Here is a 14,449-nt window from a genome sequence, read left to right as displayed (position 1 = left end):
ATTAGGTTTTGGAAAAAAAATACCTCGTAGCTAATGTTCTTCCCATGCTACATACTGTATTTTACTTCTGCTTGAACATTTTCTTACTCAAGTGAGGCACTTGGCAAAAGCCTTACCTCCACCTTGCTCGTTTTTTCATACAGATTCGTGAATATCCTTCTGCCTCCCGATGCTAAAGAAATCGCTACTCGCTTCCGCTGGTGGCAGCCACGACATGAAGGCTTGGACCAGAACGACTGGGCCATCGACAACGTGCTCATCTCGGGCTCCGCTGACCAGAGGACTGTCATGCTGGACACCTTCAGCAGTGCCCCGGTGCCCCAGCACGAGCGCTCCCCAGCCGACGCCGGCCCCGTTGGGAGGATCGCTTTCGACATGTTCATGGAGGACAGAACTGCAGGTACGTGTCTCACCGGAGCCACACAGAAAACCAGTGAAAATGCAGTCACTGGAGATTGGCTCTGTTCATAAGAGATGGATGCTTTTCAGATACTCAAATACAGCATGTGAACAGCAAAAAAAAAACGGGGGGGGGGGGAGGTTTGATATTCATGTCCTGCTCAAACCTCTGGGTAGTGCAAACAATGAATGAGATCAGCTGTTCATGTCCATCCAAGGGTGCCTCAGGGGAAATACCTGGCAATCTGTTACTCAAAATAACTGATAAAAACGCTTCAGCCATCATGTACATGCGGTCACGTATGTTGGAACCATCTCAACTTTTCCCCTCAATCTTCTTGATTAATGTTTTCTTTTACTTTTTACTAATTAAGTCATTTCATTTATGGTGCCAGCATGTCTCTCTTCATAAATAACATTCCCTAATTTTGTTAACAGGACAGTTTTGGTGGGTGGTTTGTTGAATTTTTTTTTTTCTTAATAGAAAAGTATTTCTTTGTTTTCTGTTTTTGACTTTGAGTAGAAAGTTACCATTTCCTGGTCATTGGTTATAATATCCAAAGATGTTTCGCTGCATGTTAGACACATTCATGATGGCATTTCAGGTACCAGGTCTACCTGTCACCCTCTCATTCTCAGCAGGTATAGTTCAGTGAAGCTGTCTAACCAGGAAGTACCTTTTTATGCAACTCTCCTTTTTAGTATCTTACTCTCTTTTTATTTCATGACACAGTGTTGATCACTTTCTTTTTTTTTTTAAAAAAAGGCTCTCTTAGACTAGCATATGAATTTGTTAAGCTACATCTTTGATTTTATGAAATAAAATAATAATAATAAAATAATGTTTAATTAGGCTTAACCTCAAGATATATTTTATTTCATAAAATCAAAGATGTAGCTTAACAAATTCATATACTAATTGAAAACAGCTTTTTTTTTAAAAAAAGTGATCAACATGGTCGCTATGGGTCATAGTCAACTTGATGGCACTGAACAACAACAATAACGAGTAAAAGCGTTACGGAAATTGTGAAAATAGATACAATATTATGCCACTACAGGGTCGTTGAAGAATGGGACTATGCGTCACATCCAAATCAGTATCTTTCTTAGAAAAGACCGTCTGGGTCTGTTTCATAACACTCGAAGATCAAGTCAGAGCCTCCTCATAGCTGACCCTCATTGGTTTTCTGAGGTTGTAAATAGCACAGGAGGAGATTATTCATCATTTGCCCTGGGGACTGCAGGTGGTTTTGAACTGCCGAAGAGGTGTGGACTTTGGGTTACCAGGGCAACTCCCTGTGGACTAGGCCACCAAAGTAATAGTCAGAAAAAGAATTTCCAAGGAAGTGAAGCGTATGTTAGATGAAACTTGAAATTTTGAGAGTACTTGTAAGTTATAATAGTTTCATAATTACTAATTTTTCATTTTTACTAATTTTTCTATTGTAAGTTTATAATATCTTTTAATACTTTCATAATTAAGTCATAATAATTAATCATGTTAGCTGTTCTTGTTCAAAGTATAAAATAGAGAATTATTGAAGGTCATAAGGATAAAAATAAAAATCATTCAGGATCTCACAATCCAGAACATAACCACTGTCAATATTATGGTGTTATTTCCTTAAAGTCTCTTTTTATGTCGTTGTATAAATATAGTTTTAACAAAAGTACCAACATTGTTGGATACTTAGGCTTATTAACTTTCCTTAATTTATTTCTAAGTATATTTGTTGACCCAATAGTATAACTACAAATGCTTACTAAATAATACACTTCTAAATAGAAAAAGGAAAAACAGTCCCTCACTACCATTAAATATCCTATTTGCTTACGATTATTGATATTAGTTTAAATAAATTTGATTCATAACTGCTAAATTATTAATTTCTTTTTCCCAGTGTAATGGTTTATAGCTGTAGATTTATAATCTAAAAATCATTTAAGAACTAATTTTGTATCAATAAAGCAAATACTGATTTATTTCCAAATAGTTCAGATACTGATTTTAATTTAGGCCTATTTGATAATATATAATCAGAGAAACAGTCTTCTGGTTTCTGGCTACCAGACAAGATCAGTTTTTAAAAAAACTGTAACATTTGCCAACAAAAATGATATTATGATATTCATAAGAAATTGATTAATTAGTAGGTTAATGTAAGGCTCCTTTCATCAGGGCTATAGTGGTCTATCTTAAAATGAAATGTGTACCCCAGAATTAACTGAATCAAGGTAATCATGTTAAAATTCAAATTTCTTTTTGAGTCCTGTATCTGTGATGTAGGATTAAATGCAGCTCTAAATCCCTCAGCGTGAAAGCTGACTGATAATGGCATTGTGACCGCCATTTGAATCCTAGAGATAAGCTGCTTGTTCGACAGGCATATGCCATACTTAAACAAAAGCAAGAAGATACAACGTGGGTGAAGGCTGGGTTGGTATTCCAGTGTTCAGTGCCTTCTCTGAATGCTCCAAGGCCATCTTAACTCTGTGCCACAGTGATGCTAAGTTCCTCCAGAAGGACCTGTTCATCTCCAGCACCCAGAACACATTCACACAGAAGCTGACCTGGGAAATCCAAGTGTATCATGAGTTAGGTTCAAATTATGGGTTCATTTCTAAACTTTCTAGAATGAAATCATGTTCAAAGTACATCTTTCAGAAAAGAGAGAGATGAAACACAGAGTAAGAAGAAAGAAGAAAGAAAGGGAGGAGAGATGGGAGAACCTCAGTTCAACACATAGGACTGATTTTAGTACTAATAAATTCAGCATTACTTAAAAGCCAAATATAGTTCCCCTTAAGTCGATTCCAACTCATGCCAACCCCATTAGTGCTTTCAAGGGTTTTTAGTGACCAATTTTTCAGAAGTTGGTTACCAGACCTTCTTTCAAGACATCCTTTCAGTTAGCAAGTGAACACTTTGTTAGCTGGTGCTGTCTGTGCCAGCCATGGACTCTCTCAGCCTTGTTTTTTGTCTGTGTTTTCCTTTGACACTTCCAAATCTATTATTTCAGTAATAATTTTTAATGACTAAATCCATTTCCTCAAAGTAGAACTATTGTCCTAACTTAAACAAGTATCCAAAATTTATTACAATAAAAATCTATGCATCACCAAAAAAAAAAAAATCTATGCATGATATTTAAATATCTATATCTAAATAATCAAATATTAGGAACATTACCAAGATAAGTTTATGATTGTATTGTCCTAGAGATAACCCTTGTTTCTAAGATGTTGTTGTTGTTGTTGTTATGTGCCATCGAGTTGCTTGCGACTCACAGCGACCCTATGTACAACAACCCTAAACTCCGATCTGTCCTGTGCCAATCGCACTGTCTCTTACACTCCCATCCCAATTATCCCAGTCACTGAATCAACCCACCTCATAGAGAGCCTTCCCCTCCTACGCTGTCCCTCCACCCTCCCAAGCATGATGTCCTTCTCCAAGGCCCGGTCTCTCCTCACAACATGTTCAAAGTATGTTAGACGGAGCCTCAGAATCCTTGCCTCCAAGGAGCCACCCGGTTTAACCCTTTGCAGGACAAATCTGTTTGTTTTCCCAGCAGTCCATGGTATTCTCAATACTCTTCTCCAGCATCACAGCTCAAAGGCATCAATTCTCCTTCTATCCTCCTTGGTCATTGTCCAACTCTCTGATGCATAACAAGTGGTTGCGAAGACCATGGCCTGTATCAGACGCACCTTAGTCTCCAGAGAGACACCATTGCTCTTCAGTACTTTGGAGAGGTTCCTAACAGCAGACTTCCCATGGCAATGTGCCTTTTAATTTCCTGGCTGCTGGTGCCAAGACTGTTGACTGTGGAGCCAAGCAAACTAAAGCTGTGTACAATCCCAGTCTCTTCACCATCCATCCTGATGCTGCCAATTGGTCCAGTGGTGAGAATCTTTGTCTTCTTGACATTGAGCCTCAATCCATATTGTAGGCTGCAGTCCTTGACCCTCTGCAGTAGGCGCTTCAGGTCCTTTTCAGTTTCAGCAAGCAGGGTTGTGTCATCTGCATAACGCAGATTGTTGATAAGTCGTCCACCAATCTTGACCCCACATTTCAGAGTTAGAGTATGTCCTAACAGTGGCCACTAAGTGGCATAAGCCAATAGACAGTTGCATTCCTGACCCATCTCTGGAATTCCTTTTCAGCAGTAGTTCCCCAGGAAAAAGGTAAGCAGTGTCCTCCCATTGAGATTTACAGCATCTGACCCCCAGTGAACAGTCACTAAGAGTGAGAACCCACTCATCAGCAGTGAGTTGTTAAGGATATAGCTCGGAAGTTCTAGCATGTACTCAAGAGGTATGAAACTTATAGATCAATGTTGAAAGGAACATTATTCATATTAGCTGCAAAGTGAAAACAACCCAAATACCCATTAATGATGAGTGGATAAAATGGGATATACCAAGCTCCATGGGGGAGTTGACTTGAACTCATAGGGGGCCTCTATCAAGTTTCTTACAATGGAAATCTTAATGGGAGGAGAGAACTTGGTATTTGTCCCTTTGAGTAACTGTCAACCTTTCCATTAAAAGCCCAACACTTAAACCTACGCCACCACCAAACTTCGTGAGTGTAGAAGAGCCGTAGCAATAAAATTTTTATACAATAATAATTTACCTTGAAAACATTATGACAAAATTTTAAAAAAATATCACAAAGCAGAAATCATATAGTATATAATCCCCCACTTCTGTGAAATACCCAGAACTAGCAAATCTGTAGAAACAACATCTCAGTGGTTGTAGAGGTGAATGGGACATAACTGCTAACAGGATTGCCACAGTGGGCTTTACTGTGTCAGGAAGCATTCAGATCTGTTGTTCATAAGGTCACTATGGGTCGTACTCGACTCCGTGGGACCTAACAACAATCACTGCTTCCACTTTGGGATTCACAGGAATAATACTGCTGTCACCATTGACTAGGAGTAGAACTTCTGGGTCAAATGGTGACTCTCTTCAACCTTTGAGAATTGTAAATTTATATTCCAAATTAATTTTACTATTTCACATTCTCCCCAGCATCATATGAAGGGTTCTCATTTCTTTACAAGGAATATTTTGTGATAATGACAATTAAACCATGGTGAAGGTTGGATGATGCTGGATATACTAAAATCCATTGAGTTATAAATTTTTAATTTTTGTTGTTGTAATTTGAGTAAGAGTCTACAAGGTAGATTGGTTTGCCCATTCAAGCTGTTCAGAAGCATTTTTTGTTTTGTGACAGTAGTTGCAGCACCCACGGATTGTGCTCCTCCAAGTTCTCCCAGTGATTTTCATTTCCAGTGCTCCTTCTATTTATTCTACATATTCCTGCATTCTGCGTTTTATCTTTCAGCAGATTCTGCTCTTTTGACCTTGTGGAGTTGATTGTTCTAGTGAGTGAGCCTCCCTGGGGGTAGGGGTCATCTTATGGGTCTGGCTGTTGTTTTTTAAGTGAGTGAACTGTGTGAGCTGTAAGATGTGAATTGTATCTCAGTGAAGCCATTTTTGTTGTTTTTGTTCTTCAGATTCTACTTTTTAAAATCTGTGAAAAAGTTAAATAAACATTTCCTTCTGATTTTTATTTAAAATCCATGGGATACAAACACTTCTTCCCCAAGTGTAGATCTACAAGTATCAGGTGTGGTGGTTGTAATGTGCCATTGAATCAGAACCAACACAGAGCCGACACTTCAGTGGCTTTTCAGAGGCTGTAAGTTGCATGGGAGGAGATTTCTCATTTTTCTCCCATGGAATAGCTGGACTTGAACCACCCACCTTTGTGTTGGCAGCATAACTCCCTACCACTGGGGCATCAGATTTTGGATCTGTCTCAGTACTTCTACTATCTATATTCCTAAAGCTCTGTGGCTGTTTCTGTACCTGTAGTTTGCATGTAACATGAGAGAAGTTTCTGCTCAAGATAACTGTATTTTGCCTAACATGAAAATTTGATCCAAATATTTGTATTTGTAATCATTGTTGATTTTGTGTTTTTCTTTTTCTTTTCTTTTCAGTAAATGAGCATTGGCTCTTTCATGATGATTGTACAGTGGAAAGATTCTGTGACTCTCCTGATGGGGTCATGATTTGCGGTAGTCATGATGGCAGAGAAGTGTATGCAGTGACCCATGACCTGACTCCCACAGAAGGCTGGATTGTGCAATTCAAGGTGAAAGCATGATACTCTATTTTATATTAAAGCAATTTATCAACAATATATCAAGTAAAAAGAACAAAAACTGTCTAAATTTTTAGTGACTTCATATGTGCTTTGAAAGTTGTTATAGTTGTTAGCTGCTGTCAATTATGACTCCTAGAGACCCTATGAACAAAAGATCTGAACCCTGTTCTATAACTATCCTCATTCCTCTAGTGTTCATAGGGTTTCCAAAGGCCCATTATTTAAAAAGTAGATGCCAGTCCTGCTTCCTAGTCTGTCTTAATCTGGGAACTCCACCAAACCCTTTCCACCATGGGTAACCCTTACTGCATTCATTTGACATACCAGTGGCACAGCTTTCAATATCACAACCACCCCAAGTTATCTCAGCACAGCAAACTGACACACAAGTGCTGTACCACTTATAACATTGTTCTCCCCAAACATAATAAACAGCAGGACAATTAATTTACATTTGAAAGAGAAAATTTAATATTATAACAGTATTATATAACTCAACAACTTTTTTTTCTATATTTTATTAATTTTCATAAACATTTACAGAGATTTTGGGTTTCCATTCATTCATTGTTGCACTATATTCTCTCTACCCTCCTCCCAGTTTGTTCTTGTCCAAATGCCACAGTGCTTGTCAAAGCCAGTTCTGATTAATCTTCTTTGTCAGTGTGTCCTTTGCCATTCCCTATCACTCCTCCCTGAGAGAGACTTCACCCTGAGTCATAAGGAAAAGGGGATGGCGTATTCTCTTAGCTACTTCCTGCTGAAAAGGGATGCTGTGGGTTTCAGGGTGAAGATCTTCTCTCACTACTCTAGAGGGCCCCTTTGGCAGTAGGAAACACATAGACTATTATGGAGATTGATTTTGGGATTTAGATGCACTCTTATTGATTGTGCTTGGCCGTACATGTTCATATCCTTGAAGATGTATCATGGGGGTGTTGCTACCTAGAAGACACAAATTTGACTAACAAGTTATAAGTACATGAGTCCAAAAATTATGGAAAAGTAAAAGAAAAGATTCTTTCATTGTTTTACAAACTCTCCCCCAGGTCCCCTCCACCATGTAGCCCTCGCTCTAGTCTCCTGTGATGACAGAAATACCTAGTTATATATCTCTTTTAAACAGTTTTCTCCCTCCTCTGTTTCAGTGCAGTATACATTATTGAACCCATCTTACTCAGTCTCTCCCCAACCCCAAGGACAGTCCCATTCTACAACAGTGGCATCATGTAATATTTGTCCTTTTGTGACTGGGATATTTCACTCAGCATAATGTTCTCCAGAGTCAACCATTTTGAATAATATTGCATGAGTTCCTTGTTTTTTAATGCAGCATAGTATTCCATTGTGCGAATATACCACAGCTTCTCTAGCCATTCGTTTGTTGATGGGCACTTAGGTTGTTTCCAACTCCTTGCTATTGTGAACAAAGCTGCAATAAACATGGGTGTGCATATATCTGCTTGGATGTCAGCTATGGTCTCTTCAGGGTATATTCTCAGTAGTGGAATTGCTGGGTCAAATGGTATCTCTATTTGCAACTTTTTGAGAAAGCGCCATACTGCTTTCCACAGGGGTTGCACCATTTTACACTCCCACCAACAGTGAATCAGGGTTCCAGTTTCTCCACAACCTCGCCAGCATTTGTTGCTTGCTGTTCTGTTAAATTTTGCTATTTTGACTGGGGTGAAATGATATCTCATAGTTGTTTTAATTTGCATCTGTCTTAGGGCTAGGGATTTTGAGCATTTCTTCATGTGTTTGTTAGCCATCTGAATGTCATCTTCGGTGAAATGCCTGTTCATATCCTGTGCCCATTTTTCTATTGGATTAATTACCTTTATCTTGTTGTGGTGCTCAAGTATTTCATAAATTCTGGATATAAGTCCCTTATCTGATATGATATTACCGAATACTTTTTCCCAGTCAGTGGCTTCCCTTTTTACCCTACTGGAGAAGTTTTTGGATGTGCATAGGGATTTGAGTCTTAGAAGGTCCCATTCATCTATGTTATCTTCTCCTGGTTGTAGCTTTTCCAGGATACTGGGAAGACTGTTTATGTTGTGGATTAGGACTTCTAGTGTTGTTCCTAGCTTTTCTGTAATGAATTTTATAGTCCTTGGTTTTAGTCCTAGGTCCATGATCCACCTTGAGTATAACTCAACAACTTATTACTTAATAGTTATAAAAGTTCCTTTCTGAACTGTTTTATAATGAAACTTTCATATGAGTAAATGTTTCCACTCAGAACTAGATATTGATCATATTAAAATATTGATAAAAAATATAGGATGATACTGTCAGCTCTCTAAGTTAAATCATAATGGGAATGAGGTAAGTGTCTGGGTTTTTTGGGTTTTTTTTTTTTGTTGGTTTTTTTTTCCAGAAAAACATTTTGATGTTTATTGAGAAAGAAAATCATTGGAAAGATAAACATGATTAGCATTCATACCAACATCAACTTCATGTTTTAGCCAAGATGATATGTCAACCAATTTATCCTGTCTGCCTAAATTTCATTGTATTAGCAACAAATGTCACATTAAGTCTATCTCCATCAATAAAGGGTCCTAAGAACTATTAAAATTATCTTCTGTTATCACTTCATTGCATTTTAGTTATAGTTGAGAATGATTTATTGAGAGTCATAAATTGTAAGATGCAACAACAAAATTGGTAAAGCTGTTAGCCATCCTTCTTGGTCAAGTGTTCTGCCAAACAGCAATTTGTAAGAGTGAGCCTCAGCTTTCCAAGGCAATCAGCCAGCCATGGCAGAAGTACAGGTCTCAGCTTCTCTCCAAACAATATATTTGGCACTTTCTGTAATCTGTCACTTTGGGCAACCATGTTGGCTCTCTCTATCCATCAGCCATACAAATAATGAACCTGAAAATGCAGAAGGGATATAGTGATGTGGATACCAAGTGACCAGCAACTCTCTTGCTGCCAAGTCCTTGGAAGAGAGATATATAATAATAGCGTTATTGTTTTAATGCTTTAATACCTTGACAATCTTGCTTTTCTATATTTATTAGATCTCTGTTGGATGTAAAGTGCCTGAAAAAATTACCCAGAATCAGATTCACGTGCAGTATTCCACTGACTTTGGTGTGAGCTGGAATTATCTGGTCCCTCAGTGCTTGCCTGCTGACCCAAAATGCTCTGGGAGTGTTTCTCAGCCATCTGTATTCTTTCCAACAAAAGCGTGGAAAAGGATCACCTACCCACTTCCAGAAAGCTTAGTAGGAAAGTAAGTAAAAAAACAAAACAAAACATGGATTCAGGCAGCCAGAAATAAATTAGGAACCCTGTTGCCAAGCTTGAAATGATGTGTAATTGTGGGTAATGGGCCTCCTTCCTATAAAACTCTAAAGATCCTCTAATTGGTAACCTGCATGGTGACCAACTGACTTCAGGGGACCTCATGTTGTAATCTTAGAATGAGAAGGATTATTCTTTCAGTTTGCATACCTCAGTATCTTCAGATGGGCAGAAAAACAAACCAACCTTTGGAGGCAGAAGAATAAAATCCTACCTTATCACTTTGTCTGCTATGTGAAACAGATATCATGATGCTTTCCACATTACTGACATAAATCTATAATGTACAGAACCAAGATCAAGTCCTAACTCATCATACTACTTGCAAAAATCCTACGTCTTCATGCACCTTGTACAAGTAGTTTGTAGATTTCCTTATTATCTTATCAAAGCATTATATTCTATACTTCAGGAGCAAATTTATTAGCCAGGGATAGTGGTGAGCATATACAATTGAACCTGTTCCTTGGAAATGCCATGCTATATTAACTTGAGACAATTCCAAAAGCTTAAAATTTCCTTTCTACTGTAAAATGGTGAGAAGATATATTAAAGAAAAGGTCTGATGTATCCCCCAGTGTATTAAAAAATCCAACTAAATATCTTGTGAAACAGGAAGTGGTACATAGCTAGTATGTAGGATTCTTTGGGTAAGGCATTTGTACATACTTTTTCCAGTACTCCCATCAACGTCACTTACTTCTTGACCACTCACAGATTTCTGGAATGAATGTGAACAGTTTAGACAGTCAGAATGTTAGAAAACAAATCATATTTTCAGGTTCATACAACAGAAAACTCAACCCAAAATGGTTGAAAGCAAAGCAAAGGTTATTACATCTAAAATGAAAATTCTAAAGATAAATGTATTCTACACTTGGTTACATTTTCAGGTTCAACAGTGTCTTTAAGGGCATTGTTCTTTCTTACTCTTACACTTTACCCCACTGTTCACAGCACTGTTGTCACACTCATGCTCCCCTCATGAAGGCAAGATGGCTGCCTGACTGCTAGAACTAAATGCTTTTCACACATGTTCAGTGGGAGAGAAGACAATTGGTTTTCTTTTATAAGAGTCAGAACAATGGCGAGCTCTGGTGGCCTAGTGGCAGGAAACTGCACTGCAATCCCAGAGGTGCAAGGTTCAAATCCACCAGATGCTTTGCTGAAGAAGGAGGAACAATCGCCTCCTGTACCAGTCAGATCCAGTTTCACGGTACACACATAAAAAGAATAAATTAAAAAATAAAAATTTTTAAAAAAAAAGTGTCGGAACAAGCGACTCCTTACATGCTACTGGTCAAAGTTAGGTCAAGAATGCCTTGTCCTAAACTATTCACTCGTGAGGTTCTAGTAATATCTACTATGAAACCATGTGAAAGAAATGGATGCTAGGAAGCTTCCACAACCATCTCTCTCTCTCTCATTGCCGTGAAGCCAGACTCAACTCAGAGCTGACATTCAGTAAGTTTCCAGAGACTGTAAATTACATGGGAGGACCCAGTCCATCTTTCTCCTATAAAGCAATTGGTGACTAAAATCCACCAGCTGTTGAGTTGACAACCCACTCCTTACCTACGAGGACAGCAGGGCTCCCTTCCACAACCATCAGTCAGATTAACTTCTCCCCTCCTGTTCTCCTTTTTGAAAGAATAGCTTACATGCCGAAAACACCCATATCTTCATTGCGCTACTCAGTGGGTTTTTTGCTGTGTTGTAACCCCTGTAACCATTGCATAGAACCAAATAAAACAATTTCTGTATCAGCCCCAGCAACTTCCCTCCTACATTTTAGCTCTACACCTCCAAAGTCTTGTATGTATTTTAATAAATAGAAAATTATGGGTTTGCTTTCTTCCTGGAAGACAGAGAAGAACAGCAGTAAAAATTAAAATCTCGGGGTAATTGTCCTTTAATATAGCCCTTTTAAAATTGTTTTCTAATTAGCCAAGTTGCCCCAAGAGTATTGATTTTCTTTGAGGAACTTTGAGGTTGCTGTTTCCCAGAAGGCTGTGCAACTACCGACAAAGCCCTTTGGGAGGATCCTATCAGCTTTGGGCACAATTTCAGAAATGAAGTTAATGAATCTAAAGTGTGTTAGAACCTCTAGACTCCAGTTCGTGAGAAACCTGACGTATAATACAGAATTATATTTTCAAACTTTTGTAGTTTGAAGTAGATCCTGTTATATTTTCATTTTGTTTTACAAATTTTCTCAGGTATCATATAATTGAAATGAACCTGACCTTTGAAATTTCAGTACTAGCAGGTAAATAAAGAGAATGAAAAGGCAGTTAGACAACACTTTTTATTAACCTGGTTCATCCTGTAAGAGTGTCTTAAATCTTTTTTTCTCTTGAATACTGAATAAACATGTAGAAAACAGATTTGAATAAACTTGATTTTTGTTTTTTACTCCCTTTCTTTTTTGGAATGACTAGTCCGGTGAGATTCCGATTCTATCAGAAGTACTCAGATGTGCAGTGGGCAATCGACAACTTCTACCTGGGCCCTGGATGCCTCGACAACTGCATGGGCCATGGAGACTGCTTAAAGGAGCAGTGCATCTGCGACCCGGGATTCTCTGGCCCCAACTGCTACCTGACTCACTCCCTGAAGGTAAGAAATCTGAAAGCACCAACTCATAGTCATGCCTTTTCTTGCAAATTGATTTAGGTAGGAGACCATTAATCTGCCGATGCCCTAGAGTTCCCCAGTAAATGAGTCTTTTCCCTGAAAATAAGAAAAATGCTGTTTAGGTTTCCGTTGTTGTTGTTGTTGTTGTTGTTGTTGTTATGTGCCGTCGAGTTGCTTGCGACTCATAGTGACCCTATGTACAACAGCCCTAAAACCTGCTCTGTCCTGTGCCAATCGCACTGTCTCTGACACACCCATCCCGATTACCCCAGTTACTGAATCAATCCACCTCATAGAGGGCCTTCCCCTCCTGTGCTGTCCCTCCACCCTCCAAAGTATGATGTCCTTCTCCAAGGACCTGTCTCTCCTTACAACATGTCCAAAGTATGTCAGACAAAACCTCAAAATCCTTGCTTCCAAGGAGTCACCTGGTTTAACCCTCTCCAGGGTGAATCTGTTTGTTTTCTTAGCAGTCCATAAAAAGGTTTCCTATACACAAGATTATTAGGATTAAGTTCTAATGCAATTCACACAAATCCTAACATAAAAATAAAGTTCGTTTAGAACACAAATACTCTGCTTTTTCATTTTAATGGCTTAATCTGAGGTCAATATCAAAGTCAAATCACAATAAAACTTTTTTTAAAAAGAAAATCCATATCGAACTGTCTTTGCTTCACTGTTTCTATAGATGCATTGTTCGAAGAGGCCACCATCCTGGTAGTTACAGGTAATAACAACAGACAGAATTTTCAAAATGACACGAAATAGCACTTGAGTTTTTGGTTAGAAAATTTTATGTCCCAATTTTCCAGCTGCTAAAACACATACAACTGCAAAGTGAGGATAGAGAGAATGTTCTGGCAAAGTTGACCCATTCCATTATTATTTAATATGAAAATCAAATTCAGTTGCCCAACAGTTTTTTGTATGTGAAATCTCGTCTATGAGTCTATTGTGTCATTGTTGTTTCTGTAATACATCAATAACTTCAGGTTTCATAAATCAAAAAATTAAATCTTTTAGATCATTTATTATCAAATCAGATAGCCAGGTGAGAAACATGCTATAGGCAATGAATAAACTAAAAAAAAAAAAGGAAAATTCCAGTTTTGTTTGTTTTTGTTAGGTGCGGTCAAGTACAACTCACAGTGACCCTGTGAACAACAGACTTGAACCCTGCCCCATCCTGTGCCGCCCTCACAATCTCTTACACACCTGAGCCCATTGCCTCAGTCACTGTGTCAGTCCATCTTGTTGGGGGTCTTCCTCTCTTTCACTGACCCTCCACCTTTCCAAGCACGATGCACCTTTCTAAGAAATACCCTCTTTTAGCAACATGTCCAAAGTCTGAGAGATGAAGCTTCGCCTCCAAGGAGTAGTCAGGCTACTCTTTTTCAAATATATCTGTTCGTTCTTTTGGCAGTCCATGGAATATTCTTAGGAACACTGAAATTTTATTAGTATTTTACAAAGACTAACATACTATTTAGATAATGTGTTAGAAAGAAAATGTATAGATATATAAGCTCTTATTCAGATCTTTCTCATGAGTACTTTCCAAAGTTAACTTCTAGTATTTGCTTTTACATAGAAAATGGTCTTTTTAAAAGTATCGCTATTTCAAAACAACTATGGGATATCATCTCACCCCAGTCAGAATAGCAAAATTTAACAGAACAGCAAGCAACAAATGCTGGCAAGGTTGTGGAGAAACTGGAACCCTTATTCACAGTTGGTGGAGTGTAAAATGGTGAAACCACTGTGGAAGGCGGTATGGCACTTTGTCAAAAAGTTGCAAATAGAGATACCATTTGACCCAGCAATTCCACTACTGGGAATATATCCCAGAGAGACCATAACTGACAGGCAAGCAGATATAGGCACACTCATGTTTAT

The 14,449-nt window shown here is 38.3% G+C and overlaps 1 protein-coding gene across 2 annotated transcripts in view; it reads left to right on the top strand.

Annotated features, from left to right (window-relative positions):
* The window catches only part of RELN (reelin), a 633,193-nt gene that overhangs the window by 575,717 nt on the left and 43,027 nt on the right, over positions 1-14,449 (top strand). For both annotated transcript variants that reach the window (XM_006882611.1, XM_006882610.1), the window contains exons 50-53: positions 144-400; positions 6,426-6,580; positions 9,628-9,842; positions 12,355-12,532. In XM_006882611.1, coding sequence (XP_006882673.1) covers positions 144-400; positions 6,426-6,580; positions 9,628-9,842; positions 12,355-12,532 — 805 coding nt within the window. The remainder of the gene's footprint in view (positions 1-143; positions 401-6,425; positions 6,581-9,627; positions 9,843-12,354; positions 12,533-14,449) is intronic.

Source organism: Elephantulus edwardii, unplaced genomic scaffold (genome assembly GCF_000299155.1).
Source record: "Elephantulus edwardii isolate Elephantulus edwardi_28Jun2011 unplaced genomic scaffold, EleEdw1.0 scaffold00022, whole genome shotgun sequence".
NCBI lineage: Eukaryota > Metazoa > Chordata > Mammalia > Macroscelidea > Macroscelididae > Elephantulus > Elephantulus edwardii.
The sequence above is the reverse complement of the archived record's forward strand: the minus strand, read 5'-3'. Positions and strand labels throughout refer to the sequence as shown.